General features: G+C 39.5%; 1 protein-coding gene across 6 annotated transcripts in view; it reads left to right on the top strand.

Moving 5' to 3' along the window:
• The window catches only part of CEP112 (centrosomal protein 112), a 516,630-nt gene that overhangs the window by 233,272 nt on the left and 261,397 nt on the right, over positions 1-21,961 (top strand). For all 6 annotated transcript variants that reach the window (XM_062174820.1, XM_062174816.1, XM_062174818.1 and 3 more), the window contains one exon: positions 7,086-7,268. In XM_062174820.1, coding sequence (XP_062030804.1) covers positions 7,086-7,268 — 183 coding nt within the window. The remainder of the gene's footprint in view (positions 1-7,085; positions 7,269-21,961) is intronic.

The following is a 21,961-nucleotide window of genomic DNA, read 5'->3' as shown; positions in this document are numbered from 1 at the left end:
TTTTTTTTTCAGTTTTTTTTTTTTTTTTTTTTTTTTGACAGGCAGAGTGGATAGTGAGAGAGAGAGACAGAGAGAAAGGTCTTCTTTTTTGCCGTTGGTTCACCCTCCAATGGCCGCTGCGGCCGGCTCATTGCGCTGATCCGAAGCCAGGAGCCAGGTGCTTCTCCTGGTCTCCCATGCGGGTGCAGGGCCCAAGCACTTGGGCCATCCTCCACTGCCTTCCTGGGCCATAGCAGAGAGCTGGCCTGGAAGAGGGGCAACCGGGATAGAATCCGGTGCCCTAACTGGGACTAGAACCCGGTGTGCCGGCGCCGCAAGGCGGAGGATTAGCCTGTTAAGCCACGGCGCCGGCCAACTTTTCCAGTTTTATTCTCTCCCCTGAAGCCACTTTTGTCTGAGCAGTTACCTTTTTTCCCTCATTCAGGCAAAAGAGGGGAATGTGAATAATACATCTCAGTCTGTTTTTCTCTTAAATTGCACACTAGTAAATATGCCACTGCATCACGTCTGCTCAGCAGGTCTGCTCTGGGGTGTGTGGACAAGCGGTGGATCTTACCCCGCCAGGTCAAATCTCTCTTCCACTTACCGACCACCTTTTGAAAGTTAGGGCCAAGATGTCACTTCTTTTTTTTTTTTTTTTAATTTTTGACAGGCAGAGTGGACAGTGAGAGAGAGACAGAGAGAAAGGTCTTCCTTTTGCCGTTGGTTTACCCTCCAATGGCCGCCGCGGTAGCGCGTTGCGGCCGGCGCACCACGCTGTTCCGATGGCAGGAGCCAGGTGCTTCTCCTGGTCTCCCATGGGGTGCAGAGCCCAAACACTTGGGCTGTCCTCCACTGCACTCCCTGGCCACAGCAGAGAGCTGGCCTGGAAGAGGGGCAACCGGGACAGGATCGGTGCCCTGACCGGGACTAGAACCCGGTGTGCCGGCGCCGCAAGGCAGAGGATTAGCCTGTTGAGCCACGGCGCCGGCCAAGATGTCACTTCTTATTCCCTTCTGTTTGCTGCCAGAAAATGTTATTCATAATGTTTTGTTTCCATTCATTTCACAATTTTCAGTTTCCCCTGCTATTTTTACCACGAAGTTCCAGGACCCAGGATGTCCAGTTTGAGACACCGCTTGCCTTGGAATGCAGGTGTTCCTCTCTAGCTAAAGTCAGTGCTGCAGAAGCTGGGTGACTGGTGTCAGGGTACTGGAGTAAGAGGAACTTTGTCCTAGGCATCCTCTAAGTCTCTCCAAACCCTTCAACTTTCATATTTCTATTTTCTTAACATCATAGCAGTCATCAGTGAGTTGTAGGGCAGATCTGCCCCTAGGGTTTCTAACTTAGACTTCTGTTCTTCCTCCCTGCCTAGCCAGAGAATACGGAGAGCCTCCCTACTGCTCCCTCTACCTTTAACTCATTCCACACCAATGCTTGTAGAATAGATTTTGTAGTTTGTTTACCTTTGACGTTGTTTTAATTAGTATTTTGTGCCATAATTCTTGTTTTTCAGTGTGTTGTGCATTCTGTCACTTCTCTCATTTTGTTTCTGGTATCGAAGTTTCTTGTATTGAAGTGCATTCATGAGAACTATTCACCTTCCATGTTGTGTTCTGACAGGTAGTGACTGTATTCATCCCCTTTGTCTCTTTATACAGTTATTAGGAGGTATTCAAGTCATATTTGTTAACATTGATTTCACTGTGATATTGTTGCCAGGATTTCAAATATATATTCCTGTGCCCAGAGCAACTTGGATGTCTGGTGACTCCATCTTGGTCTTTCTCAGGGCCTGGAATGTCTCCTGTCACTTGGCCACCTACATGAAGCTTAAGTTGGAATGGAGACCTCATCATCACACTATGATGTGTTTTAATCTGTGATAGAGGGCTATCATTTCAGAACATCGAAACTTTACTCTTGAACTTCAAGTTCAGAATTTGTTAGGGGATAACAGTTGGTAGAACAGGACCCTTATTCATCTTGTCTTAACCTATAAAAATGGAAATTTCATGCAAGTCAGCATAGTAGTTCCTAGGCAATAAAGCTGCCTTCTCAGCCAAACCAATCACCATGCAATCAAGCCCAGTATCTCAAGGAGCTACTCTATGCTATCAGAGGCTTGCACATTGGGACTATTCATGTCCATTGTCACTGGCAGATATGGGTACAAACCTGGTATCTTTACCAAGTCCACAGCTCAATACTTTTGCATTAGGAAACTTGAAGTCCTCCCCACTGTATGACAGGATTGTCAAAAAGTTCATGGAAATGCATAAAATGAAAAAACTATGCAGTATTTCCAGATATTTTTGTGCCAAAATAAACTTATTTCTAAGTTCCATTTCCTCAGACTTTTTGAAGTATTCTTGTGTTATAGGGCACTCTTTAGCCAGCCTTAACTAAGCAGGATCCCTGGGGGTGTGTATCCTATTCTCTCATTAGCATATGTTATGGGTCTGGACTCCCGTTGACCACTCAGTATTCATCCTTGCAGGTGCTATCTGGTTTTACACCTTCTGTGTGTTCCATAATTTACTACCTTGGTCACCGTTAACCCAGGTAAACATTATTGTTGACCAACCAAAATTATCTAGTAGTCCAAAGTGTGGTAGATATAGTACTTCATGTTTATCTTTCAGATGTGCTCAGAAGTAAAGGACCAAATTACAAGACTCAAAGGAACTCTTTTAATATTTATTTATGTGGAAGAACCTAGAGAAAGTAGAACCTGGAATTTCAACACAGATCTAGCTGTGTTAAAGAGAACCCTAGGGGCTGGCGCCGTGGCTCACTTGGTTAATCCTCTACCTGTGGTGCTGGCATCCCATATGGGCGCTGGTTCTAGTCCCGGCTGCTCCTCTTCCAACCCAGCTCTCTACTGTGGCCCAGGAAGGCAGTGGAAGATGGCCCAAGTGCTTGGGCTCCTGCACCCGCATGGGAGACTGGGAGGAAGCACCTGGCTCCTGGCTTTGGATCGGCTCAGCTCCGGCTGTAGCAGCCATTTGGGGAGTGAACCAACGGAAGGAAGACCTTTCTCTCTCTCTCTCTCTCTCTCTCTCTCTCTCTCACTGTCTATAACTCTACCAGTCAAATAAAAAAAAGAGAGAGAACCCTGACCAGAGGGTTCTGACGATGAGGAAATGTCGGCAAGACCAGAAAGGGCTCATAACATTGAGAAGTTAGCCACATGGTATTGAACTGAGAAGAGGTGCTTGAGCTATTTCATTCTAAAAGACTTCAGCAGCCTTGGGATTGGGTTATTAAGTAGAATCACTTAGCAACAGGCTCTAGAAGAATAACAAACTAAAAATAATTTATGAACATCTATCTTTAGGCTTGAAATTCCATTATCTATTTCATTTTTTCCCAGATTTTTGAAGATGAATAAGCTAAATTTTGAACATGGGAAGTATCACTGATCAGTCTACAAGAACATTTCAAATGACTCATTTTAAAAAGTTACTACCAGGCCAGCGCCACGGCTCAATAGGCTAATCCTCCGCCTGCAGTGCCGGCACACTGGGTTCTAGTCCCAGTCGGGGCGCCGGATTCTATCCTGGTTGCCCCTCTTCCAGTCCAGCTCTCTGTTGTGGCCTGGGAGTGCAGTGGAGGATGGCCCAAGTGCTTGGGCCGTGCACCCCTTGGGAGACCAGGAGAAGCACCTGGCTCCTGGTTTCGGATCAGCGCGGTGCGCTGGCCGCAGCGCGCTGGCCACAGAAGCCATCGGAGGGTGAACCAACGGTAAAGGAAGACCTTTCTCTCTGTCTGTCTCTCTCACTGTCCACTCTGCCTGTCAAAAAAAAAAAAAAAAAAGTTACTACCGACGATCTAGCACTGTGGCCTCTGCCTGCAGTGCCAGCATCCCATATGGGCACCAGTTCATGTCCTAGTTGTTCCTGTTCTGATCCAGCTCTCTGCTATGGTTTGGGAAAGCAGCAGAAGATAGCCCAAGTGCTTGGGCCCCTGCACCTGTGTGGGAGACCTGGAAGAAGCCCCTGGCTTTGGAACAGCCCGGCTCCCGCCATTGCAGCCACTTGTGTAGTGAAGTAGTGAATGGAAGACCTTTCTGTCTCTCCCTCTGTCTGTATCTCTGCCTCTCTTGTCAATAAATAAATCTTTTTAAAAGGCAGAGTCAGAGAGAGAGAGAGAGAGAGAGAGAGAGAGAGAGAACTTCCGTCCGCTGGTTCACTCTGCAAATGGCCTCAATGGCCACAGCTGTGCCAATCCAAAGCCAGGAGCCAGGAGCTTCTTCTGGGTCCCCCACACGGGTGCAGGGACCATCTTCTACTGCTTTCTCAGGCCACAGCAGAGAGCTGGATCAGAAGAGGAGCATCCAGGTCTCAAACCAATGCCCATATGGGATGCTGGCACTGCAGGCACCACAGAACCAACTCTAAAAAATTTTTAGTTACTACAGACAGGTAGGCACTGTGGCATGGAAGGCTATGACTCTGCCTGCAATGCCCGCCTTCCACATGGGTACTGGCTGATTTGAGTCCTGGCTGCTCCACTTCTGATCCAGCTTCGTGCTGATGTGCCTGGGAAAACAGTAGAGGATGGTTCAAATAATTGGGCCCTTGCACTCATGTGGGAGACCTGGAAGAAGCTCCCGACTCTTGGCTTTGGCCTAGCCCAGCCCTGGTCATTGTGGCCACTTGGGGAGTGAACCAGTGAATGGAATATCTCTTTTTCTCACCGCTCCTTCTCTCTATCTGTGCTTTTCAAATAAATAAAAATAAATCTCAAAAAAAAGTTACTACATAATGTATTATTACTAGAGCCTGGAACAAGCCAGCATCCTGCTAACCTCCGGCCAGTTCTAGTGTGTATGTGTGTTTTCTTGGAGGAAAATTTTGTAATTCTCTGCCCAGTTATATGGCATTGTTACTTTTCCATAGAATAATATAAAACATTTTGCTTTCTACTGATTTTAAGTCAAGCTTCTCCTTTCAGTTTTTCTGAGACTCTTCCAATCTCAGAAGAACTTCCTGCTTCATCTCCTTCCCTTCAGTATGTTACATACTTAGCTGATTTTGACTAGTTTATAATTTTATTATAATGATTCTTGATAATGTAATACCAGCTAGAATTAATAACATGTCAAGGGGGCAGCGCCATGGCTCACTTGGTTAGTCCTCCACCTGTGGCACCGGCATCCCATATGGGCACCGGTTCTAGTCCCGGTTGCTCCTCTTTCAGTCCAGCTCTCTGCTGTGACCCGGGAAGGCAGTGGAGGATGGCCCAAGTGCTTGGGCCTGCACCCACATGGGAGACCAGGAAGAAGCACCTGGCTCCTGGCTTCGGATTGGCATAGCTCCGGCCGTAGCAGCCATTTGGGGGTGAACCAACGGAAGGAAGACCTTTCCCTCTGTCTCTCTCCCTCACTAACTCCGTCAAATAAAAATAAATAAAAGTAAATATTTATTTAAAAAAAACATGTCCAAGAACTAAAAGTATTCCAATTTAATAATTCATGTACTTGGCTGCCTGAAAAAAATGCTGTAATATCAATAACATTTTCATTTTTTTCTTCTGTTGGGATTGACATAGTTGTGTGAATCACAGAATAAAATATACACATTTATTTAAATAATCAAAGAAACTTTTTAAAAGCTACTTAGTGTTGTGTATATATTAGAAAGTTTTTATACTATTTTTTCTATATATTGCCAATGGTAGTATAATACAAGGGGAAAATCCCTAAATTTTAAATAAACATAAATTCACTGTTACACATTTTTGTTCTCATGCAAAATCTATTTTCCATAATATTTAGTTTGTTCTAATAAGTGTGTATGTTCAAGAGTTAGCATACTTTTCATTCTTCTAAATAGCATACTACATTTATTGTTAAAAATTTATTGTTGGTTTTGCATCTCTAAGAAAAATCATACTAAGAAAACATGTTGAAACTTATGTTTTAAAGCAAACTCAAAATGTGTTTTGATTCTTGATTTTCAGTTGGGGGTGAGAAAATCCAAATTTAATAAGAAAATCACTTGTGAAATTTAGTGCAGCGTGCATGCTTGGAGAAATGCATGCTATAGCTTTAAGATAAGGTAGTCTGATGATTCATTGCACGAAACAAGATCGATTTGGAACAGGCGCCTACTGTTAGCTGTTTTTGAAGATGGATTCTCACGCCGAAAATAACATAACATATTCTAGATAACAGCAGTTTTTCCCCCTGAAATCCACCAAAACTGAAGAAAAATCCAAGTGACTGTTCTTAGCAGCTGTGTGGCCTGGAGTTCACTGGGGAAGCTGGCTTCCTGCAGTCCCCTATTCATCACCTGCTTCAAAGACAGCCTGGCTGGCTATAGTGTGCAGGCCAGGTAGGGTGCCATTGTGCACAGTCTGGGAGGATTAGTATCAAAGCTGCGGCAACCAGGCCCTTGGTCTCGGGCTGCCATTCAGTCTAGCAGGGAGAGGCTAAGACTGGCCAAGGTCACAGTCTCCAGTGTGGAGTGGACTGGGAAAGGATCCTGAGAATAGAATGCTTTTTCTGAAATCATGGCGCAAGCTTGCAGCACAGCAGGTGCCCTTCTGGAAGACATAACATCTGTTTATGTTGGTATACCGTAGCTGACAACGAGACAATAGAGCTTTGAAATTTATCATTTTATTTTTAAAAAGACAACTGTATATACAATAATCCAGATGCGTATTTAGCTCAAATCTTTTATTTGAAAATCATAAAGAAAACTGACCGATTTAATTGCTGCTTTTTACGTGTATATATTTAAGCAGAAAGCAAAGCATACTGACTGTTAACCATTTACAACCATTGCTGATCAGTGATACTCGAATTCCTGGGGAGGAAATACCTAGCCTTCCACATATATTTTTTTTTCAAGTTCAGACATTTGTGTCAACAGATTGCACAAGGATTTATTGAATATGCCCAACTGTCTTGAATATTAGGAGATTTGGATAAAATCTCCTCTCCACCAAATGAGAATATTTCAAGGGTGAGGTAACAATGACGCAAAAATAAAATTTTCAACTTGGACAAATTAGAGAAAAATTAAGCTGTACATGAGTTGTCATGACGACAAGGATGTTCTGTTGATGAACTGTCCTCCTCATTGTCCAATCAGATAGTAGAGCTGAAGCTGGAGCATGAACAGGAGAAGACGCACCTATTACAGCAGCATAACGCAGAGAGGGATAGCCTAGTCCGAGACCATGAACGGGAAATTGAAAACCTGGAAAAACAGCTTCGCGCTGCCAATATGGAGCACGAAAATCAAATTCAAGAGTTCAAGAAACGAGATGCACAGGTAATTATCAATAATATTTGATAAAATGGGGTTCTATCTTTAAAAAGTCATCAGCGTTTAATGTCTTCTTCTTATTCTTATTGATGCACGCTGTTTGATCATTTGCAAAACTGACATAAAAATGTGATTTTTTTTTGTTTTCCCCACCCCCCACCCCCCGTTTTGGGGATGAATAAGGCTTTAACTACAGAAACCACAGGTAGCCAGATTAAAAATCCCATGGCGCGCTATAACTTGGCCCCTTTTTTATAATCTTGTCTCAGTTCCTTTCATGATGGATTTTTTTTTAAGGTATCTACCCCTTACCCCTCCCCTCAGCCTCAGAAAATCCCTATGAAATATATCAGCCTGTCTCCTTTCTTTTTGTTTTAATCTCTGTAGGTAATCAAGCAGCTGTTTTAATATTTGCTTTTCCTTCCTAGTGTTGCTTTTTATCATTAGACCATCTATTCTATTAGATCACTCAGATGGTACTTGATAACAATGAGACCAGAGAAGGACTATTTCCCATCAGCTCTGTTGCTTTCTCCTCCATGCACACACACATGCCTCCTAGCCTCTCTCTCTGTAGTCCCTGTTGGAAGCCATTTGGCAGAATAACCCCCAGCTGTGGTAGCATTTGACTCTTCAAACTTATGGATGAAATGTGCACTGTCAGCATGGAAAATTATCTTTATAAAATTCAGATGAAAAAAAATCTTATTGGGTATGTATCTTTGTGGTACAATACATTCTTTAGGGTATATATAATCAAGGGCCTTTGGTGTATCCTCTTGAGATTGCTGTGAAATTTTATTAAAGAAAAATTTAAGAGCAATTGATAATAATGACAAGATAATTTTCTTTTCTAATGGAACCATATCATATACTAGGTCTGCATACCTCGTTTCCCATTGAAGTCTGGCCATATTAACCACACCACATAAGCTTCTTTTCCTAGTTATCCTTCCTCCAAATATAATATCATTTTCAAAAACAAAATAAATCATCTGTATTTCTCTATGTTTAAATAATTTTACAATTATCTAAACATAAAAATGCTACTACTCAAATAAGATGTGGATTTTTTGAGTGGAGAGCGGGAGGCGGTCAGGCAGAGAACAGGAGTTGTTTGTTATTTTTCATTTGACCTTGAATTGTCTTTTATTTTCAGAAAATTACTGGTACTGTAGGAATATGCTCAGAGCAGGTGTTTTTTTTTTTGGTCAATAATTTATAGGAAAATATTTTCAATTTCTTTTATGGTGGGTTGCTCACTGAAAAGGTAGACATTGTAGTAACCATGGCACCAGAACAGTCAGGTGGTTCCAATAAAATCAATATGTATTATACTTTTGCCATCAACCTCATTAGAGCCTTTACAAAATATATATGCTCATCTTTTGATTCTTAGCCATAACATTTATTAGGAACATTTATAAACTTATATTCTCCTTCAAACATGATGTGAAACCCTACCATTGTCTTCCTATGGTAAGAGATACAGGGTCTGAGTCAGTATAGGATCTGTTTGCAAAGTAGAATTGAATAATGGATACAATAACATACATTAATTTACATAATTTGCTATGATTTGGGGACTGTTGTAGACAGCTGACACAAGCAGAGGCCAAATTTAGAGGAAATCTTTGTGCTTTTGCATATGTCGAATCTGCCATGTAGGGTGCGGTTCATCCAATCATAACAAAAGGAAAATTTTGTAACTATCCCATTTAATTAAGCCACAGAGAGAGTATAATAAGATCATTAATTGAATTTCTTCTTATTGACATATTGCGTATGAGGACTATATGACTTCTTCAAATGTTGTAGTTTAGGATATTGAGGTGTATTTCTCATATTTTGTGTCTTTCTTGGAGCGTTTGAATAATTGGAATTGCTGTCATGGGAATGCCAGTAAGCAATGGAAACAGGCTCAATGCATCTTGGTCATAAGAAATTTTGCATGTATTGTACTTAGTTGTTTTTAGAGAATATAGTTTTTTAAAACTTACATCGTTCATTTCTATAAAAAATCTTAGGTGTGTCAAATGCTAATAATTTGTATTTAAATGTGGTTACTCATTGTGGATGTTAATTCCAAAATTCCTTCAGGTAAGCCTTAAAATTTTAAGTTATATATATTCATAATTGTGTTCTAAACAACCTAGTATATAATATCTTTTAGGTGCTGGATTATATTCACGAATTAAAAAAAATAAAGTAGGCATGCTTTTCAAAATAGATCTTATTATCACATCAGTGTGTTGTAGATTGGTGCAGAACAAACTCATGTATCTTAAATATTAGATTGTGTAATTGTTGAGTTGAGTTTCAGAGATTTGATTTTCAGTTACTCTTTGGCTGCTTTGGTCAGCAGTGGAGGCCATTTTGTAAAAAGGACTATTTGAAATACTTAACCAAAAGAGGGCCAGTGCAAGATCGATTTTGGGTAACATGGCTTTGTTTGCTGTTTTTCTTCCATCGGATGCTTAAATGACAGTGTTCTAAAAATCTGTTTTTGGCTCCTAAATATATTAAACAGTGTATGCTAATAAGAAAGTCATTATTATAGTTACCTGTGTTAAGGTGAATCGTACTAACTAGGAACTCCGTTTGGTCAAAATGTTTTATAATTATTACAGCCTAGTTATCCTATTGATTTCTATTTTATTGAAAAATGATGATATATAACTAAGGACAATTAATCATTTCCCTCATTTTATTTGGTGTAGTTGACTTGTTATTCTATGTCTGTATTATTTCTTTTCATAATACTTTGATTCAGTGGCAGGATATATTGTGCTGTGATACTTATGTGTGGAAATGCATATTTCATTTTATCAAGATCTTGAAAAATTTTCAGTCTGACATCTACCTAAGGTCACAATGTTCAAGAAAAGCATCCAGTTCAATAGAAATCAAGGCATATGGAAATTTATAACCTCATGTTCAATATTTATCATTTACTAGTCCCTGTTATTGAAATTATTTTAGAGAATGATTTGACTGATTCAGTCAAATTTTCATTGTAATGAAAATTTATAAATACCATCCTAGGAAGTTTCTTCTAACATGATAATTGTATATGTAATTCTCATTTTGCTATTGAACAATAAAAATATATTGAAAGAATTTCTGCAGTTTATCTTGTTGAATTGGAAGAAAAATAGAACCTAGTTTCCTTGGTCACATAGTTGTCTTTTAGGACCCTGCATCATTTAGGAATTGCTTGGTCTTTTACGTTTATTGCCTAAGTGAGTGATGTGTTATGAATACTGTAGAAACCATTAGAGACAACCTTGGTGATCCACCCCAGAGATAGTGTCACCATCTTAGGACAGCTATGTGATCTGTTGCTGTATAGACAAAGGAGTCAGGGTAACCATCAGCCACCATGACCCACCATCAGCATCATAACAATCAAGTACTGTGTCCTCCTAGGCGGTATCAGTGATGTTTACAAATGTACTAAACTTGGCATTTGTGTATCACACACCAGGTCTTGCAGAACATTGACATCTAGTTGTCTTTGATTCCCTAAAGTGAGAATCATGATTCTAATATGAGCAATTTTTACATATTAAATAGACAGATCTTCTCGATTTTGCCCTATTTATTCACATTAAGAAGTTGAGCTTATCTTTGATTTTAAAATTTAGAATTTTCAGTAGTTCTCTTCTTTCTCTCTTCTACTTAAGTTTTCCTATTTATAAAGACAATTTTAGTTTTTAAAATTATACCTCAATAACATTACCTTCCATGATGTTGAAAATATGGACAAAAAATAAATATAAACTTGATGCAGATGGTAGGTAGCCACACTAGAAAATCTATACTTAAAACATTATGATAGTTATGGGCAAGTTGTAGCTCCAAGCTTGCTGGAAGCCACAGCAAAGAGGGAAACATGGTGAATTGGGTGATTCTGAATATGTCATGAAAGAAATCATAACAGCTTTATTTTCCTAGTTCGCAGTCTGAGGGAAATTTATGACATGGGACTTAATATAAAGGACATGGACCAATATAACTGATAATATTCTGTATATGTTAAAACATTTGGACATACAATCTGATGGCAAAACCTTAGACTCTTAAAGTGCTCTCAGAAAATGTAATTAGCAGATTTTATTTGAGTGGGCCAAAATTTCATTTGAATTTATTAAGGACATCATTATTCTCAAATAAAAAGGCAAAGCTGCCCTGAGAAGATCCTGTTTTGCAGATTATGAGTCCTAAGCATATGTATGTTAAATGACAAGCCCACCAAGTGCAGTGCTGTCTTTTATCACTATGCCAGGAATTCTTACAAAAGTTCTGTGGGAGGTAAAACTCAGAAGTATAGCTAAGATTATGAACAGTTGAGAAGTTAATGCCCTAATAATAATTTCCTAGTGTGTTGCTCTCTTGCTTATATCAGATTCTCTTCTCCTTTGAATTTATACTATGATAATCTCTAATCAGAAATGAAGCCTAGGAGTAATAGATACTTGTCCCTGTTCTGCCTTCATAACCAAAATAGTATTTCATCATCATTAACCTTTGTGTGCTTCTTTTTATTTGTTTGGGTCCCATTGTACTGGTAACTGGGAAAAAACAAACTCTGTAGCTAATATCCCCGCCCCCACCCCAAGCCCAGTGAGACATTGTTGCTAATGCTGTCCTGTGTTTCCTCACCTCCTCTCCCTGGTGACACACACAGGCACAGCAGAGCAACTTCTGTACTCCAGCTGTGTCTACACTGCATGTTGATCATTATCATTACCAGCCGGCGCCACGGCTCACTTGGCTAATCCTCTGCCTGCGGCCCCAGCACCCCGGGTTCTAGTCCCAGTTGGGGCACTGGATTCTGTCCGGGTTGCTCCTCTTCCAGTCCAGCTCTCTGCTGTGGCCTGGGAAGGCAGTGGAGGATGGCCCAAGTGCTTGGGCCCTGCACCCGCATGGGAGACCAGGAGGAAGCACCTGGCTCCTGGCTTCAGATTGGCGGCCATTTGGGGAGTGAACCAACGGAAGACCTTTCTGTCTCTCTCATTGTCTAACTCTGCCTGTCAAAAAAATAAATAAATAAATAACAATTATCATTACCCTGATAGTCTGAATTATTTGCATTAGGTGGAGAGCAGAATGGAATTAAGTTGTGTTTTAAATGCTAAGTGGGTTTTTCTGCAATGTGCAAAATTTAATGTCAGGCATTAGAAGATTGTTGGACATTTTTAATATTTCACGTTATAAAAAAACTTTTTCAGTGAACTTCTGGCAAAATCAAAGAGTGCAGTTTTTTAATTTTCTTTAGATGAAGTTTTAAAGGATGATCTAAGTGCTGTATTTAAGATAGCCCAAGAACTTTTGTATACGTTAAAAATAAATAGATGTTTTCTTAACTAGGCCATTTAGGTAACTCTGTGGAGGAAATACTCTATTTTTCTGACACCAAATGTATAGATCATACAGAATTTCCCACATAGAGGGGGCAAAACTTCTCCTCATATTTTGACAATGAAGCACTGATTCAATGATCTTGTTATATTAGTATCCAATTTCTAGTATTAATTAGTATTCATTAGTGTGTGTCTGATATTATATATGAATTTAATAATATATTTGTACTATTTATAAAGCAATAAAATTAATATTCATGAGAATACTCTTTCTTATTTACTTAATTAAGAAAAATATAGGAGAATGTCATTTAATTGAAGCTCACGTTTTTGTAAGTCACAAGCTTTCTTTATCCATTATAATTTTAAGATCTTGTAATTATTTTCACAAAAATAACATATATGCCTATAATTATAAATACTTCCACTTGGTCCTTAATATGGAGAAAATTACATTGTTTAAGAAACAAAAATACAGACTGAGACAACAAAATTGATTTCTCTAAGCATGATCCACTTGCAGAAGTATTATACAGTGTATCTTTAGTCCTGTGCATAGTTTTTAAATGTGGCAGTTACCATGGAAACCACATTCTATGGCATGTGGTCCACTTTTAGATAAAGAATATTCCTTTTAAAGACAAACCTTCTAAATAATAACATGAAACATTCTGTTTGAATTATTAACTTCATGTCAACTAATAATAATTGCATTAAAATCTGTCTTTTGTTCTTATTATACCTAATAGATTTCTTTAAAAATGTTAAAATTCTCTTCAAGAAGAGGTAATTAAATGCAGGAGATACTTTAAATAGAAAGTATAATGTGATCACTCCGCAGTGGTGAAAACTGGGAGGATTGCGAGGAGCCACGAGTCATTGTATACCGAATATTCTGCCAGACATGCGGCATTTAGTCACATTAGATTCCAAGAATCAGGCAATAAAATAGTCAGGTTAAGTAATCTAAATGGATGACCACATCAAATTATTTTCAATTTACAGATAAGGAACCTATCATTCACGGCCATTATCTTGCCCAAGATCACAGAACTAGCAAAGCAGTGCACTTTCTTTATATTATAGCCTCTTCCAATAAAGATTTACATGTTTTGGAAAGTCTGGACATGGCAAAAAGGAACAGGATCATGTGTGAATCCTTGCCTAGCACGAGAGTGACACAGCCATCTTTGTCCCTGTACTGAGATTGTCACAGCAATAGCAATTTGCATTTCTTCCTGTGACACTTGATGTTGCTGTGAAACCATAATGAAGGCTGTTTGGTTTCCAGTTTCAGTAAGTGTGCCATAAAAACAGCACTGAATTTTCCCATTTGTGTATGGTTAGCCCTAGCAGCATGCTTCCCAAGTGCTAAGGAAGCTCCCTGCTAGGACCTTTATGTTGTAAATCTAGGTAATTCTTCAGTACCTACGATGGTAGAAATTGTTCTATCTGGAAACTCGGCTTTCACCTTCTTACCTTTCCGGAGATTATCATTTTATCAGTGAGGAAAGATCCATCAAAGCATAACTACCCAAGGTGATGTGACCAGCAGGGTTGCTAGAACTCACGGCAAAGTCCCTGTCTCATCTGCCTGCCTACAGATGAGCACATTGTCTCTGAGTTTCATTTATTTGCATAAATCTATTATATTTTCAATTTTGGATTGTCATTCCATTACTGAATTTAAAATTCCTCATTACTTGGACTGTGTAAATCCAAATTAAGTTTAGCCAGTAGTTCCAACCTTTCTCCACAGCCACAAGCCATGTCTATGTGTCTCTTCTGAGGAAAATGAAGCTCAAGAAGAAATATGCATTTCTAAATATTTTCGTTGGAATATAATTTCTTCTCATACATTGCAGAATTTTTAGAATGGAAAAATGAGTATGCTTTGAAATGGGATCACTTGTGGTTTTCCCATTATTACTGAAATAACAAAGCATGCCCAGCATAAGAACCCACCAAACTTTTACGTCAGTGGGGCTTCCAGTCTTTAAAAAACTGTGTGGGAATTTTCATTTAGTGCTGGCACAAACGGTTTATTGTGAGTGGTCTGTTATATTCACACAGTCATTTGGGATATTACATATAATCCATTCCTTCTCTGACATGAATTTTTAAATTTCAAAGAGTTCAACACTAATTTTTTACCTAAAGGGACCCAAATAAAGATCCTTCTGCATTACAAACGCTATTCAAAATCTTCTAGGAATTAGGCCAATGATGATTTAATAATTCCAAACCTATTTTTCATAGAAATATAAGGAACAATTAAAAATGAGTTTCTATTAGATTTTTCTGACACAGTTTGTGGTTTGGTTCTAGAGGTATTTTTTTAAATAATTTTAAGATGAAAGTGTAAAAAATAAATACTCCAGATTGAATCATTATTCCCCATACTGAATGTCAATTCAGTTGACAAAAGGAATAAATCCTTAGTTATTCTTAGCATATTAGTCTTCCTTCTCCTCACCTCTACCTCAATGAAATGACTTAGAAAGTGGGCAGAAATTATCTTTGAGGAAATATTGGATGACTGGCTCTTCTTTGAGGTCTTAGAAAAGTCATTTTTGAATTTCTGACTCAATCAGTTGTGTAAGACACAACCCTGATGTCTCCATTTGTATATCTGAGGTAATTTTTTTATGACAGAGAGGTTGAAGCCAAAGTGCAAGCAATGATTGGCAAAATGATGATATCATCAAATGTTCAAAGAGCTGGCAAATTGAAGCTTATTAAACTGTCATTTTGTCTTCCATTCTGGACTAATTGGAATCATGCCTAGTTGCATGATATGAGAGATGTTTAACACCTGAGCATTTTTCATGACAAAAATGACAGAAATTGATGTTAGGGAGACCTTAAACTCCTATTTGATTAGGAGAGCAAGGTATACATGAAAATAATAGACTACTCTTATACTAGTTTACAGTTTGAGTATAGAAACTATTTGAAAATTGTCATTAAGTAGAAATTTTTAGATGATAAAATTGGTTGAATTGAGCCCCCAAATATTGGAATTATTGGATTTTCATTTGCTTTGCTCAGGTGTGAAGTCAGGGCATGGAAGTAATAGTGATATTTGAGTTAACGGGATCCTCCAAGAATGGAAGTGGCTGGATTATGTGGCCTGGGTCTGGACTGATTCCCGTTTTGGAGAGGACAGTTGCAGTACAGCATTGGTCTGGGGGTGTACATCCCTCATATTGTCGCTCTGTGCTGCAGACTATCTGTTTAAAGGGAACCATTAAAGTCTAGCTAGTCCCAGTATCTCAGAACAAGGGAATTTCTAGCAGCACAATTTTAAAAAATGTTAGAATTAAACAAACAGCTGATTCATTCAAGTTTACTCTTAGTATTTATTAACAAAACAAACCTTAGATCCTTAGCATCAATTGGGACCTAATTTATTTTGGTAATTTGCAAAGACACCATTGGATGTATGCAATGTTTACTAAATATTTCCTGAAAAGTTTTTTTTTTAACTTTTATTTAGCAAATATAAATTTCCAAAGTACAGCTTATGGATTACAATTGCTTCCCCCCTATAACTTCCCTCCCGCCCGCAACACTCCCAACTCCCGCTCCCTCTCCCATTCCATTCACATCAAGATTCATTTTCAATTATCTTTATATACAGAAGATCGATTTAGTATATATTAAGTAAAGATTTCAACAGTTTGCACCCACACAGAACATAAAATGTAAAATACTGTTTGAGTACTAGTTATAGCATTAATTCACATTGAACAACACATTAAGGATAGAGATCCTACATGAGGAGTAAGTGCACAGTGACTCCTGTTGTTGACTTAACAAATTGACACTCTTGTTTATGGCATCAGTAATCTCCCTAGGCTCTTGTCATGAGTTGCCAAGGCTATGGAGGCCTTTTGAGTTCGCCGAATTCAATCTTATTTAGACCAGCTCATAGACAAAGTGGAAGCTCTCTCCTCCCTTCAGAGAAAGGTACCTCCTTCTTTGATGGTCCGTTCTTTCTACTGGGATCTCACTCACAGAGATCTTTTATTTAGGTCCTCTTTTTTTTATTTATTTTTTTTCCAGAGTGTCTTGGCTTTCCATGCCTAGAATACTCTCATGGACTCTTCAGCCAGATCCAAATGCCTTAAGGGCTGATTCTGAGGCCAGAGTGCTGTTTAGGACATCTGCCATTCTATGAGTCTACTGTGTATCCTGCTTCTCATGATGGATCGTTCTCTCCCTTTTTTTATTCTATCAGTTAGTATTAGCAGACACTAGTCTTGTTTGTGTGATCCCTTGACTCTTAGACCTATCAGTGTGATCAATTGTGAACTGAAATTGATCACCTGGACTAGTGAGATGGCATTGGTACTTGTCATCTTGGTGGGATTGAATTAGAATCCCCTGGCACATATCTAACTCTACCATTTGGGACAAGTCAGATTGAGTATGTCCCAAATTGTACATCTCCTCCCTCTCTTATTCCCACTCTTATATTTAATAGAGATCACTTTTCAGTTAAATGTAAACACCTGAGAATAATTGTGTGTTATTTATAGAGTTCAACCAATAGTATTAAGTAGAACAAGAAAATACTAAAAGGGATAAAGTATTAAGTTGTTCATCAATAGTCAGGGCAAGGGCTGATCAAGTCACCATTTCTCATAGTGTCCATTTCATTTCAACAGGTTTCCTTTTTGGTGCTTGGTTAGTTGTCACCGATCAGGGAGAACATATGATATTTGTCCCTCTGGGACTGGCTTATTTCACTCAGCATGATGTTTTCCAGATTCCTCCATTTTGTTGCAAATGACCAGATTTCACTGTTTTTTACTGCTGTATAGTATTCTATAGAGTACATGTCCCATAATTTCTTTATCCAGCCTACTGTTGATGGGCATTTGGGTTGATTCCAGGTCTTAGCTATTGTGAATTGAGCTGCAATAAACATTAAGGTGCAGACAGCTTTTTTTGTTTGCCAATTTAATTTCCTTTGGGTAAATTCCAAGGAGTGGGATGGCTGGGTTGTATGGTAGGGTTCTATTCAGGTTTCTGAGGAATCTCCAGACTGACTTCCCTAGTGGCTTTACCAGTTTGCATTCCCACCAGCAGTGGGTTAGTGTCCCTTTTCCCCCACACCCTCTCCAGCATCTGTTGTTGGTAGATTTCTGAATGTGAGCCATTCTAATTGGGGTGTGGTGAAACCTCATTGTGGTTTTGATTTGCATTTCCCTGATTGCTAGTGATCCTGAACATTTTTTCATATGTCTGTTGGCCATTTGGATTTCCTCTTTTGAAAAATGTCTATTGAGGTCCTTGGCCCATATCTTGAGTGGGTTGTTTGATTTGTTGTTGTGGAGTTTCTTGATTTCTTTGTAGATTCTGGTTATTAACCCTTTATCTGTTGCATAGTTTGCAAATATTTTTTCCCATTCTGTTGGTTGCCTCTTCACTCTCCTGACTGTTTCTTTTGAAGTACAGAAACTTCTCAATTTGATGCAATCCCAAATGTTAATTTTGGCTTTGACTGCCTGTGCTTCCGGGGTCTTTTCCAAGAAGTCTTTGCCAGTACCTATATCTTGCAGGGTTTCTCCAATGTTCTCTAATAATTTGATGGTGTCGGGTCATAGATTTAGGTCTTTAATCCATGTTGAGTGGATTTTGTGTAAGGTGAAAGGTAGGGATCTTGCTTCATGCTTCTGCATGTGGAAATCCAGTCTGAAAAGTTTTTTGATATATAAATGTTATATATGTTTGTTAGGCAAATTATATAATATTATATAATAATTCTAGATATAGTTTTATTATTGGCTTGTGTAGCAAGAGAAGTGAAGTGTGAGGGTTGAAGACTTTTTGCTACCAGTTATTCAAGAATTGCTTCGAAATTATCATTAGGCAAAACCCATGAGTTGAAGAGTTACATCGTGTTCCAATCCCCTGGCCACCCAGTCAGTCCTGACTGCCTATTGTTTCAGACTGTGGATGAAACATGGAAATGGAGTCTTGCACTCTCACCTATATAACCATTTCTAGTGACATACATAGAATATCACCATCTATTGCCATAATGTTGATGTTCCTTAAAAATGAAATCTTTCAATGCAAGGACTAAGAATTATATAGTAAATCTTCTCATGAAAATTTTAATTACTGTTAACTGTTCTCACTGCTCTTTGCAATCTTATCATTTTTGATTGATATTGACAAAATGGAACTTAGTGACTTAAAAATTTTATGATTATAACCTTTCTGATAAGATATAAAACCACTTTACTTCTTTATAAGTTTCCATATCTAAAAATTACAAAGAATTGCCTGTATAGAATTTTCCCATGAAGTCAACTATCTTCAACTTGATTCATTTATTCCATTAAGATATTTTGAGCATCTATCTTGTTCCAGGCCTGGGGGCTCACTGTGACAGTGAGATTGGAAGGTAAATTGGAGTTCTCCTGAAGACAGATTTTGAGAGAAGTTGTGCCTAGGGTAAATAGTGCCAGGACTATAGAAGCTAAGGCAGTAGCATTGGAGAAAGTTGATTGGGTGGGTGTGTGTGTGTGGGTGTGTGTGTGTGAGAGAGAGAGAGAGAGAGAGAGAGAGACTCAGAGGAATGGCTTGTTGGGCCATAGGACATTTAGGTGTTAATGTCACTTAAGTAAGTGGAAATATAGGACTAGATTTCAAAAGAATACTCTACCTCTCTGTTGAAAATAAAGTTTTGGGGATCTGAGTGTGGATATTAATGGGTACCAACAGTGAAGGTAAAATCTTCCACATATGGGGAAGAAAATGAGAATTGAAAACATTCAGGGCTTGTGGGAGAGTGGAGGAAATAGACCTGGACAACAGCAGAGAAAGTTGGCCAAGAGAGATAGGAAGAGAGCCAAGAAAAAGTATTTCAGAAGCCTGGAAAGGCAGCTATAATACCTAACACCTGGCGGCGCTGCGGCTCACTTGGCTAATCCTCCGCCTGCGGCCCCAGCACCCCGGGGTTCTAGTCCTGTGGATGGCCCAAGTGCTTGGGCCCTGCACCCGCATGGGAGACCAGGAGGAAGTACCTGGCTCTTGGCTTTGGATCGGCACAGTGCGCTGGCTGTAGCAGCCATTTGGGAGGTGAACCAACAGAAGGAAGACCTCTCTCTCTTTCTCTCACTGTCTAATCTGCCTGTCCAAAAAAAAAAAAAAAAAAAAAACAACCTAACACCTGTGTTGTGAGAGTTTGAAATGGGTCAGTGTTTTTCAGTCCCCCTGTCAGTGTTTGTTTTCTTCAAGTTGTGTACTATGGCCATGCTCTGTAGATGCACTGCTACACCAGATGAGCAATGGTTCATGAAGACTGATTCCCACGTTGCATAATTCTGCCATTGGCCGTGGTCTTTGAGATCAGGGAGTCTGTTAAAGAGCTTGACATCAGGAGACGCAGATGATGTAGCAACTTGGGTCATTAAGTGCAGTCTGGCATGATTTGCACACAGCACTAAACCAAGTCTATTTAGTGATGTAGGGAGGATCAACTACACTTCCAGCCCAGAGTCTCCAGTCCCATTGTTACTCCTGAGAGCAGTAAGGTTTCAGGTTCACAAGGAGTTTAGCCAGAGGTCTAATAAAGGTTTTGCCTTTCACCTAGAGAAGCAGGGACTGACTTTCAGGATCACCTAATGAGGTGGAACCATTTCTGATAGGAAACGAAACAAGTTTTGCTAGGACCTATGAGCCAATAGTTGGAGGAACTCACATCAGAAGGCTGACAGGAGATAAGGAGATCCACAGTTTGGAGGTATGACGCTCTTCCAAAATGCCCACTTGTTGCAGGCTGTCACAATGCTTCCACTCCAAACACTGCACCACTACACCTGCAATCTATTGTTTGCATAGCTTAAGGTATCTTTTAAGTAGAATTTGTCTGGGCTGAGCCAAGTTCTCTGCGTTGTCTTTATTTTAGTTTTATTTAATGAATTTGCCTTGAGTAGGTAGCTCATGAAAGCACTTAAAAATTCAAAATGGAAAAAAATGTATACAGTAAAATGAATGGTTGAGTAGAAAACTTAAATGCACTTTTAAAATGTAAATGGATAAAGGTACTGTATATACTAAAAAGAACGAACGACCTTTTTAAGAAGAAAATATTCTTCCAAATATTCTTTTGTTTATCCCTTTGCATGGTCCTCTTTGCTCTGTCATTGTGCTAAGAGGAGATGTAGAGGAAAAAAAAAAAAAAAAAGACAAGGCACTCCCCTGGAAAGGTTCCTGCCAGGCAAGTTAGCAGGTGGAGAAAGGCATGACCAATGACATAACTGCTGCTGCCTGATTATCTGCCTCCTACCTCCAGTCAGAAGACAGTGTGCTGAAGAACCAGGGAAGTTTCCTTACAAGGAAAGATCTGAACCACGTTTAGCTCGAAAGGAAAATAGCCCTTGTAGCCACCATATTATGAAGTTGTTTGTAATTAAATTGCTTTCATCAAGCTGAAGTCCATTACCGTGGAGAAATGGGAGTTTTGGTGCATGGAAAGAAAACGCAAGGAGGAGGAGGAGTGCCACTGCAGGCCCATAACCTCCTAGTGGGGTGCTTCAGGGCAGTGGTAGTCAGAAGACTTGGACATCTGGAGGTGTGTGGCAAAGAGGCAAGAAAAAATTTGGATAGTGCAAACAAGGAGATCAGAAGATGCTTAAGGCAAACTTCACCTGCTTTGAAGTTGTGCCTGTAATGCCAGGACTATGGAAGTAACATCCCCTCCCTTAGGAAGTAGAGTCCCAGGCTGCTTCCACATCATAGAAAACCTGGGTAGGGGGTGGGGAAGGGGGGACCAAGCAGAGTGATTGCTGGTGGGGGCTATGGCCTCAGATTGGGGGTTTGTTGCATTCTGAGAAAACTAGCTTGTCTGGGTTAAGGGGCAGCCCCTTCTTTCCAGGTCTGTTGCCCAATCCTGCTTGAGAATGTTATTCCCTCTCTTGTATTCCATCCCATAGCCCCAGCCCAAGTACCCCATCTGCTGAGCTGCCTCCATGGGTATCCTTCCAAGACTGTGCTAAAAGTCAGCTATCAGAAGCAAATAGGTGTAACCGTCAGTGTTTGACCAGGATGGGCATGTAAGATTGCAGCATAACAAAGGGGCAGTGCTTGCTTAGAGGCTATGGCTCCAAGCAGTGGGGAAATGCATCATCCACTTTTTTAAACAGTGTGGTTATTTTCATTAAAATGTGTTTTTGCTATATATAGAAATATGAACCTTTGAAATGACCTCATTTTAATTTTTCTGTGTTGTCATTTAGTTTTGAGAAAGGGAATTGAGCCAATATTGTGTTAGAAATGTTCACGTGTTTTCTGGGAGGGGGTAGCTGTTATCTA

Source organism: Lepus europaeus, chromosome 18, assembly GCF_033115175.1.
Source record: "Lepus europaeus isolate LE1 chromosome 18, mLepTim1.pri, whole genome shotgun sequence".
Classification (NCBI taxonomy): domain Eukaryota; kingdom Metazoa; phylum Chordata; class Mammalia; order Lagomorpha; family Leporidae; genus Lepus; species Lepus europaeus.
Note: the sequence above shows the minus strand (reverse complement) of the source record. Positions and strands in the feature narration are given on the sequence as shown.